The sequence below is a fragment of the Cololabis saira genome, chromosome 8 (genome assembly GCF_033807715.1).
Source record: "Cololabis saira isolate AMF1-May2022 chromosome 8, fColSai1.1, whole genome shotgun sequence".
Lineage (NCBI taxonomy): Eukaryota > Metazoa > Chordata > Actinopteri > Beloniformes > Belonidae > Cololabis > Cololabis saira.
Window position 1 is genome coordinate 11,581,465 of NC_084594.1, and position 20,486 is coordinate 11,601,950.

General features: G+C 39.7%; 1 protein-coding gene across 1 annotated transcript; it reads left to right on the forward strand.

Annotated features, from left to right (window-relative positions):
• The first annotated feature begins 557 nt into the window (after positions 1–557).
• LOC133448337 (CTTNBP2 N-terminal-like protein) lies at positions 558–20,148 on the forward strand. The gene is made up of 7 exons (XM_061726760.1): positions 558–688; positions 5,821–5,925; positions 13,058–13,291; positions 14,891–14,998; positions 15,157–15,345; positions 17,303–17,473; positions 18,443–20,148. The coding sequence occupies exons 1-7, from the start codon at positions 683–685 to the stop codon at positions 19,361–19,363; spliced, it is 1,734 nt and encodes a 577-aa protein (XP_061582744.1). The 5' UTR covers positions 558–682; the 3' UTR covers positions 19,364–20,148.
• Positions 20,149–20,486: the final 338 nt, after the last annotated feature.

Genomic DNA, 20,486 nt, shown 5'->3' on the forward strand with positions numbered 1-20,486 from the left:
CAAAGTTTGGTTCTGAAATTACTTTTAAGAGTTAGACTACATTCAAACAGTAAAGTTTGTAACAACATTGAAGATTCAACAATGTTATTTAACTAAGCTTTCCTCGATAAAGCTAATATTGATAAATACATGTAAACAAAATATCAAAAAACTATCTTAAATGGCAGATTACTGGGCTAGAAAAAGAGATGTGTCTTGTTTTTTTTACAGTTTTCGGGAATACTAGACTTCCGGTGGATGGAGCCCTCTTTATTTCTATATTATTGCTACTATTATTATTTTATTTTAATTTTTTCTACTAATGCATTGTTTAAGTAACACTTAATAGTATATATTTGCTTTCTTCACGCCAAAATATGAACGTGTCGTCCGGGAGAACATCTGCAGAGACCGAAACAGTCTTCCTGCCTGCAGGAGACTCTTGAAGGAGCTGCAGCCAAAGAGACGCTAAACAAAGAAATCCAACAGGCTGACTCCGCCCACCATTCCCGAAAGCCCTTCTCTGATTGGTCCGTTCTCGCGGATGCTCTTCGCTCATTGGCTCGCTCGGCCGTCAATCGTGGCGCTACTTGGCCTTCCAGTGTTCCGCTGCGTCGGGATCAGAAGACGCAAATCAAGTGAAAGAAATCTTCTGACAGAAGAAAAGTTCATGCTGCTCTTCTGAAATACCTTAGAGGGCCACATGAAGGTAAGAAAACCCGCTGACAACGTTTTCGTATGGACCGTGTGAAACTGTTGAGAAAAGCTTGCGGGACTCCTTCGTGTTGTTTAGGCCAAAGAAAAAAGAAAAAGAGAAAAAAAAGGGATATTACCTAAAGTACTGAAACGCTTCAAGCCAGACTGCTTGGACAAATTACATTATAAGATGATTTCTTTTAGGCCCCTCAAAGCAAATCGTTTTCTACCAAAACAGTTTTTGGTTTGATCATATTCTTAAGTACCGTTCAACCTTGGTGTCAGCACAATTTATTTCATTTGCAGCCTCTTTAGTTGTTAAATAATCCGAAAGTCACTTATAAATACACAAGTTGTACAAGTAATTGCGAGTTTTCACCGTGTTTATCTCGTTTATTCCTCAAGTAGAATGCATTATAGTAGAAGGGCGTAAAGAAGCAAGTGCCCTGTGCAGAAATTGGACTGGTTAATAAATCCAATTTAGTATCCAGACATGCCGCATCAGGCCAGCCAAGGAGGAAACGCAGCTCTGAGGCTGAGATTCCCCTGGTTTGACCCCTCCTTTCTCATGACACGCATTTGTGCACAAGTTATTCTTTATTCCAACCAACGCTGACTGGAATATGGGAATGAGGGACTTTTATAATATTTTCTCATCGTTTAAAGTGGCAAGACAGTTGGCCACATCAATGTCCCTGTTCTGTCTTCATTCCAAGTGTACAAGAATAAACACACTTTAATAAATTAAAGTGCCCTCTGAAAGACTTTGGGTATAGTCATGTGTTCTGAGCTCGCATACTCACCTGAGACTTAAAAAAAAAGGGATTTTTATTGATTTTTGATGGGATTAGAGGGCAATAAGTTTTTATTTTCCTTTTTTTTTAATCGCCTGTGTACTGTGCAGAGGTGTCAAAAGTATTCACATTCATTACTCAGGTAGAAGTATAGATACTAGAGTTTAAAAATACTCCTGTGAGGTTGAAGTATCAACTCAAGTTTTTTACTCAAGTAAAAGTATACTTAAAGTGTAAAAGTAATGTAAGGGGGAAAAAAGCCATTAAGGACAAAAAGCCATTGAAAATGAATGCATCTTAGTATAATGCTGCAAATATATTAAAGAACCATATATGTGTACTATTGAGCATTAACATGTGTTTCAGAGAGCAGGAGATATGATGACTAGTTGCCTATAAGTATTGTAATGGTGCAAAAAGTCAAACTTCAGAGGCATGTTATCATTTATCTTAACCTTTATTGGAATGTACATCCAAGTTTAGTTGCAGGAATCTGAGGGAACGGATGTAAGAACAAAACTGGACAAGAACATCTGAAACAACCACAACCAAATTCACTCTATCCGGATGGAGCAATTTAACTGGATAGTTTTTTTTGAAAGGCCGAAATGAAATAGAGTAACGAGGCTGTTTTTAAAATGTAAGGAGTAAAAAGTACAGATGATTGTGTGAAAATGTAAGGAGTAAAAGTAAAAAGTCGTCTAAAAAATAATTACTCCAGTGAAGTATAGATAACCAAAATTTCTACTTAAGTAAGGTAACGAAGTATTTGTACTTTGTTACTTGACACCTCTGGTACTGTACACAAGTTAGAACCAGTGACTCACAAACAGAGATCCTCTGTGCTCTGGTGAAAAACACTTCTTTTATTTTTTAAATCCAGTAAAAGCTACTGGGTGTTTTCAGGGAGTTTAAAGTGTTGCAGGTGAACCACATCATTGGATAGGCTTTAAACAAACGGGGATAAAAAAGATTACTGGTGCAGGCTTTTCATAACCGGAAATGGAGCTTTGGGAACATGTGGGAATATTTGGATTTCCCATGCCATCATGCTGTGTTTGTAAACTTTCATGAACACGGTGTCTGACTCACTGGGATTAGGTGGAATATCATCAAAATGATGACGATCTACACAAGCGTGGTGACATATACCCTTCAACCGGTCCAGGCAGTTCCCTCAACACAGTGCTCACACTTCTCACAGGGATCACGGGCGCCTGTGAAATTAGCAGGAAAGCCTGTAAACCAGAATCAAGGGAGGCATTTAAGCTGTAGTTTAATTAGCATTTTTACTCCCGTGGTTGAGCCGCAAAACCATGAGTGCCAATGAAATGCAGGACCTTTGCGAGCGAGAGGATGAGAGGATGCCACTGTAGGCTGTGGTGGCAGCTCACCAGACTCGCGGCTCATTCCTCTTCTCACTTCTGCATACCCATAAACACAAGTGCCAACTAAAAGCACAGTTTATCACAACCCAGTTCTTTTTTTTAACTGGCTAATTATATGCTAAACAACAAGTTTAGAAAGTGTTGTTGCTTCTTTTAGAGATATGACGGGTCTGAGATTCTTCTGAGGAGACTGCAAAATCCCGTTTAGAAAGAGTGCATTTGGGCAATCAGTTTTCTCTTATAAGACAGCACCTGAGTGGAATAACATCCCACAGAACATTAGAGAGTCCATTTCATACACTGTCTTCAAATATAATCTTAGGAATTGGTTGATCGATAATCAAAGATGTGAACATTGATGTGTATACTATCGATGTGGGGATGAACTGTGTATATTGTAAGGGTTGAATTATATATGTTATATGTTATTGCTGATGTGTTTGTACTTGTGTTTTAATCTTTTTTTTACTAGGTACTAGCCTATTATTTCTGGCAGGGGGACTGCCAATGTAAACTAGCCTTTTGGCTACAATTGGGTACATTTACATTTTATTTTATAAAATGTTTCTTAATGTACGTTGTAGGAATGGGCGATATTTTACCGTTCACCATATACCGTCAAAAAAATTACAGTAAAAATGGAAGGAAGGAAGGAAGGAAGGAAGGAAGGAAGGAAGGAAGGAAGGAAGGAAGGAAGGAAGGTATGAGCCTGAAAGAAAGAAAGAAAGAAAGAAAGAAAGAAAGAAAGAAAGAAAGAAAGAAAGAAAGAATGATGAGCCTGAAAGAAAGATAGAAAGAAAGAAAGGAGCCTGAAAGAAAGAAAGAAAGAAAGAAAGAAAGAAAGAAAGAAAGAAAGAAAGAAAGAAATGAGCCTGAAAGAAAGAAATAAAGAAAGATATGAGCCAGAAAGAAAGATAGATAGAAAGAAAGGAGCCTGAAAGAAAGAAAGAAAGAAAGAAAGGAGCCTGAAAGAAAGAAAGAAAGAAAGAAAGAAAGAAAGAAAGAAAGAGAGAGAGAAAGAAATGAGCCTGAAAGAAAGAAAGAAAGAAAGAAAGAAAGAAAGAAAGAAAGAAAGAAAGAAAGAAAGAAAGGAGCATGAAAGAAAGAAAGAAAGAAATGAGCCTGAAAGAAAGAAATAAAGAAAGAAAGAAAGAGAGAGAGAAAGAAAGGAGCCAGAAAGAAAGAAAGAAAGAAAGAAAGAAAGGAGCCTGAAAGAAAGAAAGAAAGAAAGAAAGGAGCCTGAAAGAAAGAAAGAAAGAAAGAAAGAAAGAAAGAAAGAAAGAAAGAAAGAAAGAAAGAAAGAAAGAAAGAAAGAAAGAAAGAAAGAAAGAAAGAAAGAAAGAAAGAAAGAAAGAAAGAAAGAAAGAAAGAAAGATATGAGCCAGAAAGAAAGATAGATAGATAGATAGATAGATAAATATGAGCCAGAAAGAAAGAAAGAAAGAAAGGAGCCTGAAAGAAAGAAAGAAATGAGCCTGAAAGAAAGAAAGAAAGAAAGAAAGAAAGAAAGAAAGAAAGAAAGAAAGAAAGAAAGGAACCTGAAAGAAAGAAAGAAAGAAAGAAAGAAAGAAAGAAAGAAAGAAATGAGCCTGAAAGAAAGAAAGAAAGAAAGAAAGAGAGAGAGAAAGAAAGGAGCCTGAAAGAAAAAAAGAAAGAAATGAGCCTGAAAGAAAGAAAGAAAGAAAGAAAGAAAGAAAGAAAGAAAGAAAGAAAGAAAGAAAGAAAGAAAGAAAGAAAGAAAGAAAGAAAGAAAGAAAGAAAGAAAGAAAGAAAGAAAGAAAGAAATGTTTCTGAAATGTGGTGATAGATTTATAGTTGAAAAGGTGGAGTTGAATTGGTATTTTTTTTATCGTCATTTTTATCGTCATCGGGATAAATGCCAGAAATTATCGTGATACATTTTTTAGTCCATACCGCCCATCCCTAGTACGTTGTCCCTCTCTAACAAATAAAAAAATAAACTGAAATAAAACTAAACTTTTCTATCATTATGTCAGCCTCCGCTGACAGAGATTAACCCACGGTCTCCTCATGACTTCATGAGTTGTGGATGATCACCAGGGGCTTAATTCAGAGTTTTGATCACAGCCCCGATAGTACAGATGGAGACTTTTCAGGTGCTTCTTCAGCCAGCATGAGTGATATTTCAGTGATTCAAGCTTGACTGTGTGCGTTAATAAGCTGCCGGGTAGTGTAGTGTTGATCTGTCCAACATGCCGAACATGATGATTCTCATCTGAAGAGGATGCTTAGTGTACTAACATCAGCAGCTTTGATCTTATTTCAAAGAGGGGCCTGCATATGTGCACTCGGGGTTTAAGATGTGGACACCGCAGGGCCTGTCAGCAGAACCAACACAGCTGTGAGATGAGAGTGAACAGGCATTAACAGAGGGACCACATCGCGTTTTAAACACAAAATAACTAACTGTCACAGCACCCATCAGGACTGGCAGCAAAATAAATTAGGAAGCCATTCAAACGTTATGTGACATACACACTATTAGTGGAATCTGTCTGCTTCCAATCAGCGTGTCAGCTTAGATTTTTTGCCACATCTGAGAGTAACTCTCAGATGAACTACATTTTAGAGATGTAGTTATGTGTTTATTTCTGTGTTTAATGTCAGGTAAAAAAAAAAAAGAAGCAGACTTTTCAAAATGACTCCCTCCCCAAATAAAAATAACCACATGCCCACAAAAAGCTCATGAATCACTGGACGACATCAGATGTCTGTCTAGAGGTCTGATTCTTGTGGATTTGGAAAACACAGGACTTTCTTTCAAGAAGTAAATAAAATACCCGAGCAATTGGTGTACAGTTTGTGGGAAGCAAGATTAGTGGCTCGACTCTGTTACCCATGTTTGAGTAGATAAAGTAATCTGGCGGATTCACGTCAAGCAGGCATTAACGGATACATGTCATTTCTAAAGGGTTTTCTGTTTCCATCTTCTGCCCTCACAGTCCAAACTGAACATGGAAAATATGACCAAGCCGGAGTTGCTGATGCTTTTCAGCATCCTAGAAGGAGAGCTGGAGGCCAGGGACCTCGTCATCGAAGCTCTAAAGGTAACGACAATCAGAGCTGCTATCATGGTTATGATATTCAAGTGGCTCCTGAATGCAATTCCTTTCGAAGGCAAACACTGACTACGTTTACATGCAGTCAAAATTCGGGTTATTACTAATATTCCGGTTATTGAAACATTCGGAATATTCCGTTTACATGCGTGAGCAAACAGAGTTTCCCTGTATACATGGTAATTAATCATTCGGGATATCCCGATCAAACCAGTGACGCGCGGAGAACGTGATGACACAATTAGCGTCATTTCCGCTTCTTCTTCCTGTATCCAAATTCAAAACAAATGCTGCTTCGCACAACTTTTCGCTCATCTTCTAGTAAATCTCGCTATCCCGGTACTTTCTACCGTCTACAAATGCCAAAATGTTCATATCCTTCATTACATTTATGAAGTGATTAGTCTCCTCCTCACTCCAAAAGTGTGGCGTGGTCTTGCGTTTCTCCGTGCTTATAAGAACTTCCTGGACTCAAAAGACCAGGATTCCTTGCGAACAGAGCATGCGCAGAAAACAAATTCCCGTTTGGCGTTTATATGCCCGAATATTCAGGTTTTAAAAGGAGTAACCCAGGGGTCATATTCGGGTTTTTAAAAACCGGAATATGAGCAAATTTGGGTTATTCAAAGGGGTTATTGGTGTTTACGTGGCCGTGCAAATTCGGGTTATTGCCAATATTCTGGTTTTAAAAGGGGTATTGAGTGCATGTAAACGCAGTCACTGAATAGCAGTTGCTAGTTTTGGGCCAGAGACTAGACTGCTTCTCTAATAACTCAGAGATGGTTTGGTACTGTCTGATTGTACTGCATGCATCGTATTACGACATCTAACATTTCCCTTTAAAGTGTCTGATTTGGTTCAATAAGGTAGCGCTGATTTCACAACCTCCATCTTCCTTATAGTGACCCTGCAAAATAAGGAGTTGCACAATGCAGCTAGTTTTGCAAGTATTAAAAATAAATGTTCAAAACTATATTTGTGTGCGATGGAGTCCTTTTGTCCCTTCAGAGGGAAGAATTGAGGCAAATCAATGGAAAGTGTATTTCTGAGGAATCACCGTAATCCGATGATGGTCATCTCCGAGCCCACAGGAGTGGTCTTTTCCAGCTCCACAGTGCCTCCATTGATAAGGCACAAGGCTTCATTGACTGGTTTGTTACGTATGAAAATCATGTGGTTCATATGCAAATGTGACTGAACATCTGCAAGAGAATTTGGACCTTGTATCATCAATTAGGCACGTTTGGTTTCCCCAAATATAACAGTTCCCATGAACAAAGTGGAAACACAACTATTAATGGAGTGCACAGTCAGTTTCACATAGCACAACTACCTGGAGGTATCTTAACTTTGCAGGATAAATGCTGCATTTTATTAAAAGAATTAATCGTCCACTTTTCCGTATAGCCTTTTAAGTGCCAATTCTCACGGACTGCGATTCTTTCCGTGGCTTTTTCACACGCTTTAAGAGTGATAGATCATTTATTTTTTCATTTAAAAACACAGCAAAACAGCAGCAAGCTGTTACTCTGACTAAAAACCACAAATTCAAGATAAAGCAGTGAGTAAGCAACTTAATTATGCAGCACCTCATCAGAAGATGCCTGTGGCTGTGCGAAACATTTAACAAACTCCCCGCGCTTTATCCTCACCGTGAACGTTTGACTTTTACAGTCGTTCTGCTCTCAGAATGCCGCTCACCGTTCGCCGTGAAAGAACAAACGGTGGGGGGGGAGGCGGCCAGCGAGCAAGAGAGCCCCGCCGCTGAACGTTCTTGTGTTGTGTCTAGACAACATTCCTTCATTTCCCCAGTGATCTGGCCATCTAAGGCAAGAGGAGTTACAGCTCACTGGGTGCCTGATGACTCAATGTGAGCGAGAGTAGGAGTGAATAAATAAACACTGGCCTTAACTGGAACTTGGGAGGAATACGGCTGTGCTTCTTTCATGCTTCCATCTGCACAAACTGTTAACCCTTTCATCGGAGCCATCTTTAGTCCTTCAGTGCATTTATAAGAGTGCAATCAGGCATTTGAAGGAAAATAAACGGAAGGGATTTAAACTGTGCTCTAAAGGCGTATTAGCTGCAAAACTTTTCAGTCCTCCCGTGTTTTAAGATGCTTTCATCGTTCCGCACAGTTGTATTTCTATATTTCTTAATGAGTTCCAGAAAGTGAAAACACAAGTTCAGACTTCCCTGCGCTCGGGTTGTTAAGGGAATTGACGATGGGGAATCTTCGGTCTTGCCCTAACACGAAGGTAGATCGTTATCTGTAAAACATTACCCAATTATCAGGCTCTTTTCCGACACGCATGCATAATTGATCTACGAATGGCAGTATTTGTCTGCTGAAGTTGTCGTTGAATGGGTTGCCACAAAAGTTTGTAGACGTTTATGTCCCGGAACAGTTGAACTCTTCTCGGGTTATCTGGATTTTTCTCCCAGCAGATCAAAGTTTGACTTGGATATTTGACTTGGAATCGTTTGGAGAAGTCCAGGTTCGCACGCAGTGACTCCTAAACTTTACCTCAACTGCAGTGCCGTCACTCTTCAAATGACATCTTTAGTTCAAAATGTATTTTTGCTTATTCTAAAATTCTCTTCAAAACCAATCAAACTCTCATGAACCTCTGTTCTAACGTTTGCTCAGCGTTTGTTAGCAAATGTTTGCATGGAGACGGAGAGTAATTGCAGAAGTAAGAAGTCATGACACTCGTGTCAGCCTCAACTGATGTCTCACTGCTACACCGTGTCATATAAGAAATGTTTAACTGAAGCACATATCGCTATGGTGATAGAGCGATGCTGGGACAAATTCTTTTAAAAAACAGATCTGCTTGAGAGGATAAGAGTTTGCAGATTTAGATCTCTGTAATCTTATCACTGATCTTCTACTGGATATTGTGCAAGTCCAGGATGTGAGATTAACGGTGTTTGTGTGGTTTTTTTGGTCTTAGTAATAATCTATATTTAATTATGCAGAACTATCGGTGGCATTCTAACTATCCGCTGTATTTTTCCCCCTGTGACTCACTTTTGCAGCTGCTCACACTGTGGCTTTGAAAAGGAAGTGGGTCTTTGGCAACGCTTATATTTGGCATACAAAGCCCTGCAGGGATCCATTAAGTCCCTTTGGTTTGGGAAAGGAGTAGAAACCTTTTCTTTAAGTTCAAAAGGGATTCAAATATGGAAATGAGCCTTTAATTAACTGTCAGGTTTATACGGTGTGAATGACTTGGGCCTGTAAATGGAGGCGACAGAGTTTTAACCTCCTGTGTTGTTTGTGAACAGGCCAGCGCTGAAGCACAGAGGAGTGATTTTTTTTTTTTTCTTTTTTCTAAGACTCATAAGCTGATAGGGGTCAGTGTCAGTAATGACACATTTATTCATATTTTTCTACAGTGACTCTGTTGGGTAACTGTAAACAGATATCCCTTTCAAATTAGAGCACATTAATTACATGCACAAGCCCAGCTTTTGTCACATATTGGACTTATCACCGCTATTGCACACTGGAAAAACCTAAAAACGGGCATATGTCAGCAAAATAGAAGCCGGGACCGGTGCAGCCGTGGTGAGTTCCCGTGCAAAAAGGAGCTGTAGGCATGAAGGCAGAAGCTGGACTGTGATGGAGAACAGCCAAGTGCTTTTGCTTACACAAACAGTGTTTTGCATGTGCACTAGATCAGTGGTCCTCAACCTTTTTTCAGTGATGTACCCCCTGTGAAATATTTTTTCAGCCAAGTACCTCCTAACCAGCGCAAAGCACTTTTGGTTGTAAAAAAAAGACCTAAAACAGAGCACTCTGCCATCAGTAACTGATTTATTAAACATAAAAATATTGCTGCTATGCTTCAACCACGACTCCATCATTGGTCCAAGTGATTGACAGGTGAAGCCAGGTGATGTGTGGGATACTCTGCAGTTTTAGGATAATAAGTTGAATAGCCTACTCCTGAAGATAAAATTAATTTTATGAATTTAGACTTATATTTTCCTCAATTATTTATTAAATATTTATTTTAAAGGATTTTTGCATGGATGCTACTTTTTAAATATATGTATATTTTTAAATCTCACGTACCCCCTGTAGTGCCTTCACGTACCCCCAGGGGTACGCGTACCCCCATTTGAGAACCACTGCACTAGATTATGTTATTAATAAGCCATGATATATATTTGCGTGCAACATGTAAAGAAACATCAGAAATGTTTCCTCAAATCCTTCTTTCCATTCCCTTAACAAGTCTTCACAACAGCGGGGGATTGATGCAGGCGAAAACAGCTTCCCTTTGTGTTGTGCAGCCGTCTATCTGTTCATTGAAGGTCAGGGAAGAGAACTGAGAAGGGGAGAAATGAAACGCAGTCTGTGTTCATGAGGGAAAATAACGATGAAAGTTGACTGAGAGCCTTACAGAAGTAAATGACAAGATCTCAAACCGAGCCTTTCCTTCCTGTCGCTCCTCTATAAGCAATCACTTGCAAATCAAGGGTTTGTTTTTACAAGCAAATCAAGGGATTTTAGCACATATGAGCATTAAGATTATAAACTCTGATCAAACATTTTTTAACTTGGACCATAAAGTGACACATTATAGTAGACAGTCGGTGCTGTGAGCCAACGTAAGAAGTTATTGAAGTTAACTTGATCATTGTGTGCTATGATATGCTCCAGTGCTTATAAAAAATAGCGTTTGCATGTTTTATTAAAGTTGAGCCTTAACGCGGTTTGTATAAGGACTACTGTAGATGTCCTGCGTAGCACAGAAGGCAGTCACGATGAAGTCGTGTGGCTTTCAAGAGCACCATCACTTGAGAGGCATTTTTGAATACTCCAGGGCGCGCTGCGTTTTCCTGTTCCAGCCACCCGGCTTTTTGATCTGGCTTCACACCATCCTCCCAAGACTGGATCAAATGACAGCAGGAAAGCCTCACAACTGCGCACGAGCGTCAACTCCGGTTGACGTAAAAAAAGACCTGTGAAGCTCTGCAGCATTTGTAATTAATGTCATCATGGATTGAGCTATGAAAGGTTTTTTTATCTCTGGTATGTGCCTAATTTGTGTTGCATAAGCCTGTGCTTGCAAATGAAATGTCAGTCACAGCAGAATACCTGGAAGTGACCCTGAAAACATGTGTTTTTTTTTTATCACTTATGTGCAGGTTGCACTGATATGGTGTGAAGCTTAATTAGCGGAGCAGGTTTCTGCTTCTAGGATGAGAAATAGACAGGACTGCTTGCAAGAAAGTCCTCATAGAGTTGGGAAGGTTGATACAAAAGTAGTAGGTATGTTATCAGAGGTGTCAAGTAACGAAGTACGAATACTTCGTTACCTTTCTTAAGTAGAAATTTTGGTTATCTATACTTCACTGGAGTAATTATTTTTCAGACGACTTTTTACTTTAACTCCTTACATTTTCACGCAATTATCTGTACTTTTTACTCCTTACATTTTAAAAACAGCCTTGTTACTCTATTTAATTTCGGTCTTTAAAAAAAAACTATCCAGTTAAATTGCTCCATCCGGATAGAGTGAATTTGGTTGTGGTTGTTTCAGATGTTCTTGTCCAGTTTTGTTCTTACACCCCTGCCCTCAGATTCCTGCAACTAAACTTGGATGTACATTCCAATAAAGGTTAGGATAAATGATAACATGCCTCTGAAGTTTGACTTTTTGCACCATTACAATACTTATAGGCAACTAGTCATCATATCTCCTGCTCTCTGAAACACATGTTAATGCTCAATAGTACACATATATGGTTCTTTAATATATTTGCATTATACTAAGATGCATTCATTTTCAATGGCTTTTGTCCCCCTTACATTACTTTTACTTTTATACTTTAAGTAGTTTTGAAACCAGTACTTTTACTTGAGTAAAAAACTTGAGTTGATACTTCAACTTCTACAGGAGTATTTTTAAACTCTAGTATCTATACTTCTACCTGAGTAATGAATGTGAATACTTTTGACACCTCTGGTAGGTATTGGATTATTGAAATAAAAAAGATGGGTTAATGAAAACAACCAAACAAAAAGAGTTAGAACTCCCCAGGCCTCCCCAGGACTCTCAACCAAACTTTAAACTTCCCAAGATCTGTGTCAGTCGTCAAGAGCTCCGTCCTCACCTGGCCAGAGAGGATTCCGCTCTCCCTAATCTCTTGATCCTCTTTTGTTGAAACCATACCAAGACAAAGCTCTGCGACAGCCCTCCCTCGTCTGCCCCCCTTCCCCCTCTGTCACTTCAACCCCATTTCACGGCGGGCCTGAAGGCCTCTGCTTAACCTGAAGCGTCTTGCCGCTTTCATCCCTCCTTTGTGACGAGTTAAACAGAAAACGGCTGTGTGTTGGCCGAGGCCCAGTCCGGAACAGCTGGCCTGCTAAAGATAGACACAAACCATCTGTTGCTCCTTCCTTAAAACTCTTTCTCATGTCGTTTTTTGTGTGCAATCCTTCTCTTTCTATTTTCTATCCCTCCTTTCTTGTGTACTGATCTGGTGAATGAGGACGTGATATTCAATTTCCCGTTTTAATGAGGAAGAAGTGACTGCAGGAGAGTCCTATGTGAGGAACAGCATGTGATGCTTTTAGTGAGCATTTGATGTGTGACCGAGGGATATTAGATTAGATTCTATGCAATCAAGATGTGCTATATCAATAACAGCCACTTCAGAAATACAGGATACTTTTTTTAACTGTTTTTGTGGTGCTAGTGGCCATTATTGAGAAAGTAGGTGAACAGGAAATGGGTGGAGCGACAGGCCGGGACTTGAACCTGCGCTTCCTGCACAAGGTTAATAGTCTCTGTAAAAGCTCTCCCACTGAGCCCAGATAAATACAGTGTACTTACTCCACAAATTAAATCTTTGACCTTATGATGTCACTGGATGAAGATCGGCCACAGGATGGCGCTAAAGGACAAGTTAAGCACGACGTGAGTCACTGGGATTCAGGGATCGGCTGCCATTTGTTCCACATGTTATTGTAGTCTGTCCTACAGCTGTCAGTAAGGTAAATAAATATCGCAGTCAGGATCCAATTAACTGCGAGTCATCTGAGAAGCCGGAACCGTAGGAGAAGTCGAGTTTATTAAAAAGTCTTGTCGTGTCTCTTTAGGGTCAGCATAAGGAGCTGTTTATCCAGGAGCGCTACGGACGGTACAACCTCAGCGACCCCTTCCAGGCCTTGCAGAGGGACGGCGAGGTTGCCGGGGTCCAGAACAAGGACCCGGGCCGTTCCTCCCCCACGTCCAACCCTCTGGTGGTTCTCAAACTGGTGGTGAGCCACTGCCGGAGGATGCAGGAGAAGATGCTGGCCCAGCTGGCTGCAGCCGAGAGCCGGCACCGGAGGGTGAGTGTGGGTCTGCGCTGCTACGTTAGGGCATTTTTGTCATTTCTAGGGGTGTAACGATACACTAATCTCACGATACGGTACGATACACGATATTGAGGTCACGATAACGATACGATATTATAGCAGTATTTTTTAACAACCTTGAATGAGGAACATACGACTGGAAAAAATGGTCTTTTATTTGAAAGACACAAAATACAAAACAATGCTCTGTGTTTGACCTATTGTTACAGTTTGTAATGCTTTATAACTGTTTACGTTTTAAAAAGAAAGCCAGGCCAACCATTTTCCACAAACTGAACTAAAAGTAAATGTCAGGTTTGCATTATGCATCTTCAGTTTCATACAAGTACAAATATTTTGCCACAAACTGAATAGTTTCTCTCATGTATGATTTGACTTTTTTCTTTTCCAGAAATTTAACAACTAAAATTAAATTAAATTAAAAAATTTTAACAACCTTGAATGAGGAACATATGACTGGAAAAAATTGTCTTTTATTTGAAAGACACAAAATACAAAACAATGCTGTGTGTTTACCCTATTGTTATGCTTTATAACTGTTTAGGTTTTAAAGAGAAAGCCAGGCCAACCATTTTCCACAAACTGAACTAAAAGTAAATGTCAGGTTTACATTATGCATCTTCAGTTTCATACAAGTAAAAATATTTTGCCACAATAGTTTCTCTCATGTATGATTTGACTTTTTTCTTTTCCAGAAATGTAACAACTAAAATTAAATAAATAAATAAAAGTAAATAAATACATACAATTTTACATCATAAAAAAGATTGATTCATGCTCACCTTATAAGTGTAAGAGGAGATTTATTTTTGTTAAGAAGGTTATTTTGGTAATTCAGGGTTCATTATTTTATAAATATATTCTTTATATTCTGTAAATTAGGGACTATAATGACACTAGTCAGTTTATCTGTAGTGATTAGTCTGTTTTAGATTGGGCGGAGTGATACGCCACAGTACGGCACTAGCTGCTGTGTTGATGTTCTAAAATCCTACACTGTTGAGCGGACATTAAAGTACACTGGAACTCAGCAGAAGTTGTCCCGTGTTTATCCTACTCACGACCCGAAAAAGGTTTAATTTAATAAGGTAAGGCTTAACTCTACACCAGCCTTACATAAGTAAAAGTTCAGAGCTCAAAATGGGACCGCAAAACGGTCCTAGTTTCTTCTGAGCGGAGGAAGATTTTGGTCCGCGGGTCGAGGCGCGGTCGGCACGCGTGGTCGGATGCGCGTTATAGTCAACACAATAGATTAATATTAATAACCCAATATCACGATACACTTTGTCACCTCCACGACACGTATCGTGATGTTTTTGTATCGCGAAATTTCGTGGCACGATATATTGTTACACCCCTAGTCATTTCTAAGTTGATGATTTAACGGTTTCAGATGCTTGTAATAAGCTTACAGCAGGCACTTAATAAAGAACCTGAACAAACATAGAGCATTTCACGTCTTATGCCAAAGCTTTGTGGCATCAGCATCTGCTAGTTTTAGCTACTCCGTATTCAACTCATTTGTGACGATCTGACTCTCAAATCACCTTCTTCTTTCTGCACTTGTTGTAGGTTATTGCTGATCTTGAAGAAGAAAGGAGGAGGCATGCCGAGGACACTGCAGAGGGAGACGATGTCACTTATATCCTGGAAAAGGAACGAGAGCGTCTGCAACAACAGGTAGCTAACAGTGACGGAGATTTCACGGCAAATATCTGTACAAAAGGTGGAACACAAATCAGGAGATGTTGGTGGAAAACATTTTTAAAGCTTGACAAAAAGGGTTATCATTTTGGGCACCGTTACTGACACACGTGCGTTGTCCCCGGTGGTCGTAGCTGGAGTTTGAGCGGAGCCAGGTTCGTCGGCTGGAAAAGGAGCAGCGGCGGATCACGGAGCAGCTGGAGGAGGAACGGGCCCAGCACAAGCAGCTCTCCTGCGCTTTGGCCAAGGAGTGCAAGTGGGCGAGCGCCAGAGCCCTGGAGGAGGGTCACCGTCTCACTGAGCTGGGCCGCAAACTTGACAAGGTACGCGCATATTGAATCCAAGTCAGCCGCTTCAGTTTCTTACCTTTGGCATATCCTCCTTGATTATGAGCCTGTGTCCACATAGTGTTTATTTTCTGTCCTTTTTTTGAGCACAAGTATCCTTTCAGTCATTCCCAACAAAGGGAGAGCATATGTGACCCGTAGCAGAGAAAATGTAGAGGGAAAGAAATCCTTTAGTCTGATGTTTTTTTGCTGTTTTTTTTTTTCTTTTTCAATTCATCACCCCAGTTAACGTGGAAGAGAAGGCTTTTCTCATTGTGTCTGTTTTTCTCCTGAGATATGTCGGAGAGAAATACTAAATATAATATATAGATATATATATATATATATATATATATATATATATATATATATATATATATATATATATATATATATATATATATATATCCCCTCTATCAGGGAGGGCGATAAAGCTGAAACAGTCGCTAAAAAGTTACCTGGTGTCGGTACTTTCGGTGACAGCCGAGCACAAGCAGGCGCCGCGTGGGGCCTGTCGTCTCCTCGAATGTCCGAATGGTCACCTCGGACCCCATGAAAGCAGCTTTTTTTTTTTTATTTTGAGTTTTTTTTTTATTTCGGTCCATTTGGATACAACATAAATAAAAAGGTCCAATATTTTAAGTGGCACTGAAAAGGTATAGGCTGAAGCCAAGGCTTATTATTATGCCTACCCTTTTATGAACCTCGACTCAGGAGGTTTTATACAAAACAAGACAAATAATTTGGGTTCAAACATTAAAAAAGAATGGATATATTGAACAAGTAACAGAGGTATCTAGACAAGAAGCAAAGACAAAAAAAACAAAGACGAAAACAAAACAAAAAAAATACCGTATTTTCCGCACCGCATTATAAGGCGCACCTTCAATGAAGGACATATTTTAAAACTGTTTTCCATATATAAGGCGCACCGCATTATAAGCCGCTACAGTAGAGGCTAGGGTTACGTTATGCATCCATTAGACTCTAATGGATGCATAACGTATGATATGTGTAGTATAGAATACTTCTATAGTAGAATACTATAGTATAGTACTATTACTAGTATAGTAAACGTATAGAATACTCCCGGTTCTCCCTATGGCAGTCCGGGCCTGGCGGCTGCTTACTGTAGTTGCGAGACCTGTTGCGGCTCAATATTGATCCATAAATAAGGTGCACCGGATTATAAGGTGCATGGTCAGCTTTTGAAAAAATGTAAGGCTTGCGCCTTATAGTGCGGAGAATACGGTACTATAAATTGCAAGGAGTGATGAATTAAGTGGTTCTTGGCAAGAGACTGTACAGCGCGGAGAGCAGAGGTTATGAGTAGGGTGTGTAAAAAAAAAAAAAAAAAAAAAGTTTAACAAACCAAGTGGCTTACAGGGCACCTGGTATGATGTGGTGCTGCTTCACCAACTCCTCGGCTAAATGGTCGTAGAGAGCAGTCATGCAAACACTTGCTTCAAATTGCTACTATCATGGTATTATTATAATATTATCATATCAATGTTTTATATTTATTTAATATTTTATTTTTGAACTTATTTTTTAATTTGGTTACAGTAGTGCATAGTTTTAGTTAATTTTCTAAATTATACCTCTACTTTAAATTGAGCTTTTATGTAACCTTAAAAAAATTTATTTGGATTTAGGCTATTTTTAATAGTAGCTTTTATACAAGATATTGTTCACAACGTCACAAGTAAATTCACTGCCAACCTGTAAAGCTGTAAGATTTCGGCTCATTGATCAACCTCATTGATAATCAAAGGACAAAGCTTCTTTTTAACTTCAGGATATTATTGTCATAGAAACCGAGAAAGAGCACATTTGTAATGAAAGACCACCAGAAAAACCTTATCAGAACCCATAGCTGATGTTTTTTTTACTTATTCTTGGTCACTCTAGTCATGTTTCCCACCACGGCTGAAGAGACTGTTTTCTTACTTAGGAAAAAGAGGTGTGTCACGGCCTGAGAAAAGAGCTGGAGGAGGAGAGGACGAGAACCCTGAGGATGGAGGCGAGGGTGGAGGAACAGCTGGCCGAGTTCGACACGGAGCGCGAGCAGCTCCGCTCCCGTTTGAAGAAGGAAGAAGCTCATTGTTGTCAGCTGCAGCAACAGGTGGGAACGCTTTCACACGCTGATCACTGTACAGGACTGTCTCAGAAAATTAGAATATTGTAATTTTCTGTAATGCGATTAAAAAAACAAAAAAGTCATACATTCTGGATTCATTACAAATCAACTGAAATATTGCAAGCCTTTTATTATTTTAATATTGCTGATCATGGCTTACAGCTTAAGAAAACTCAAATATCCTATCCCAACTTTAAAAACCTCATTGTACATTTCTGTCTATACATTTTATCTGTCCTAAGCCATCCTAAGTCACTTTTTGTACAGACTCATCCGGCACTTTAAAACCTCAAATTGTACATTTCTGTTTATACATTTCATTTTATTTTATTGTTTATACATTTTATTTTATCTCTTATACATTTGTTTTTATATTTGTATTGTGTTGCACCAATCATCACAACAAATTCCTTGTGTGTGTGTTAACAAACTATAGCAATAAAGCAATAAACCCTTTTCTGATTCTGATTCTGATTACGATTAAAATTGAATATTCTGGGAATATTAATCTTAAACTGTAAGCCATAATCAGCAATATTAAAATAATAAAAGGCTTGCAATATTTCAGTTGATTTGTAATGAATCCAGAATGTATGACATTTTTGTTTTTTTAATTGCATTACAGAAAATAAAGAACTTTATCACAATATTCTAATTTTCTGAGACAGTCCTGTAAATGCAGCACGAGAGGGAGAATCGCGAACGTAGCCCAATTCTTTTTTTTTTTTTTTGTAAGTTTTTTTGTAAATATTATCAATTTTTTTTGTGTTTACTATTTTTTTTTTCTCTTGTACATACTCTTTTTCTACTTTTTATATTGCTCTTTTTATTATTTAACTATTTATTGGTTATTTCTATTTTACATTTTTTGTATAAAGCGTGTGTGTGTTTTGGCTGCTGCACTTCTATTCTATTCTATTCTTGCTTAAAAAGACTCATTTGTTTTTTGATCAGGTGGAGGAGCTGAAAAGGAAGATGGAGGAGGTTTACTTGATGAAAGAAAGGAGAGGACCCAATACAACTCCAGGGGAAGCATCGGGGAATGAATGGACGACAAAAGTTCTCCCAGCAGCAGATCCCGTAAAGGTTGAGGACGTTGAGGAAGACAGAGTCAACGGCCACCTTTGTCCCCCGGAGACCAATGGACTTCACGGTTCCAACAATCTAATCCCAGACAAGATGTCGCTCCAGAACGGAGACGAGAACCCTCCGGTTCATCAGGCGCAGACGTCGCTCTCCTCCCCTCCGTTTTCTTGTCCTTCCCCCTGCACCTCTCCGGTTCTTTCCAAACGCCCGCCAAACGGCAGCCAAATCCCCGGAAGCTATCAGTCTCCGTTCCAGGCCGGGATCAACCAGCGTTTCCACGCAGCTCGCCACAAGTTCCAGGGCACGATCGACCCCGAGCCCCCGTCCCAGTCGTCTGCCGCCCCGCCCGAGCTCTCCCCGGTGGCCGGCGGCTCCTCCTCCCCGGAGGCCAGCCCGGTCAAGCAGATGGCGCGCAGCACGGTCACTCAAGTCCTGTCTCGTTTCACCACCGTCCAGCAGAGCGCCGCGGCGAAGCTCACCACGGCCAATAATAACTCCCCGTTCGGCACGGACTACCGCAGCCTGGCGGCTCCCCTGTCTCCCGTCATCGGGAGGGCGGCGGGGGCGGTTCTCCAGGGGATCCGATCCCCCACCATCCCCAGGGCGGACAGGGGGAACCCTCCACCCATCCCTCCCAAGAAGCCCGGCCTGGCCCAGGCCCCTCCGTCCCCGGCCCCGGTGCCCAAGTCCACCGGCCACTTCTCCGACGGCCCGCTATCGGGCAGCTGCGGCCTCACGTCCACCCAGGAGGGCGTCAAAGAACTAGACATGGTGGTCTCGTCGAATTAACCCCTCACACGACGACATCACGAGACGAGAAAGCTGTCAGATGCTGTACCATAGTGGCATAGTTTTAACTGCAATGCTGTTTTGTATATGACAGGATTTATGCAATTATTTCAACTGAGGTCCCTTAAACACTGTTATAATATGTGTATTTATTAGATTTATTTTAAACGTGAGGCACTATTTCAGGTGGTGCTTAAGGGATTGCTACTTGTGAGTTTGAAAAATGTGCCAATATTGTATTTTGAGCACAGTGTACTGTCACCGTATAGTCTTTGTGATGCTTCAGTTTAGACATCATATTAAAGATATACAAACAAACTCATTAATCACAGCGATATTATTCAGTTCCGATACTTTAACTTTGTCTCAAGTATGTCGATTGTTACGTAACACAATTATTAGGAAATTATCTTTTTGAACAATATGTGCGACAGAGTCTTATGTCAGTGTATTATTGAGTTTGTATTTCAAGAAATGTGCAAATCTCCAAAGAATGATTGATGGTTGTTTTCTATAGCAGCTTATCTGATCAGTGCTGTACTGTGATATAAAAATGTTTTTTTTTATTATTTTAATGCTGTATAGCGATGATAATCATATAAATCTATATTACATGCAGTCACCATTATACAAGATGTCTAAGATTATTTTTATGCCTTCACCTCAGTGTGAAACACATCTTTTTTTTAAATAGTCTTCTATTGCTTTGAATAACAACTTATCTGTCATTTTTGATAGTTCCTGCCTTTGTTGGGTCCTTTGCAATACTCTGTAGGCTGGAAAGAGACATATTTAATAAAATCATCTCAATGATTGTCACGTATTATGTTGTTATTTAACTTTACATGACTGACTGTCGTAGTCATTCCAGTAGTCGTGGGAATCTGATGAGATACAGCCTTTCATCTTGTTGTCGATCAGTTCTCCCCTCCTTTACACTGATTGATCAGTCCTATTTAAAATGTCAGAAGATGATGAAAGCACAAACAACGGTAATAGACTATTGAGTCACCAGCAATCAGAGGTGTCAAGTAACGAAGTACAAATACTTCGTTACCTTACTTAAGTAGAAATTTTGGTTATCTATACTTCACTGGAGTAATTATTTTTCAGACGACTTTTT

Coding starts and splice junctions, on each gene's coding strand:
- LOC133448337 (XM_061726760.1), top strand. Junction 14,999..15,156: donor GAGAGCGTCTGCAACAACAG/GTAGCTAACAGT, acceptor CGGTGGTCGTAG/CTGGAGTTTGAGCGGAGCCA. Junction 17,474..18,442: donor GTTGTCAGCTGCAGCAACAG/GTGGGAACGCTT, acceptor TTTTTTGATCAG/GTGGAGGAGCTGAAAAGGAA.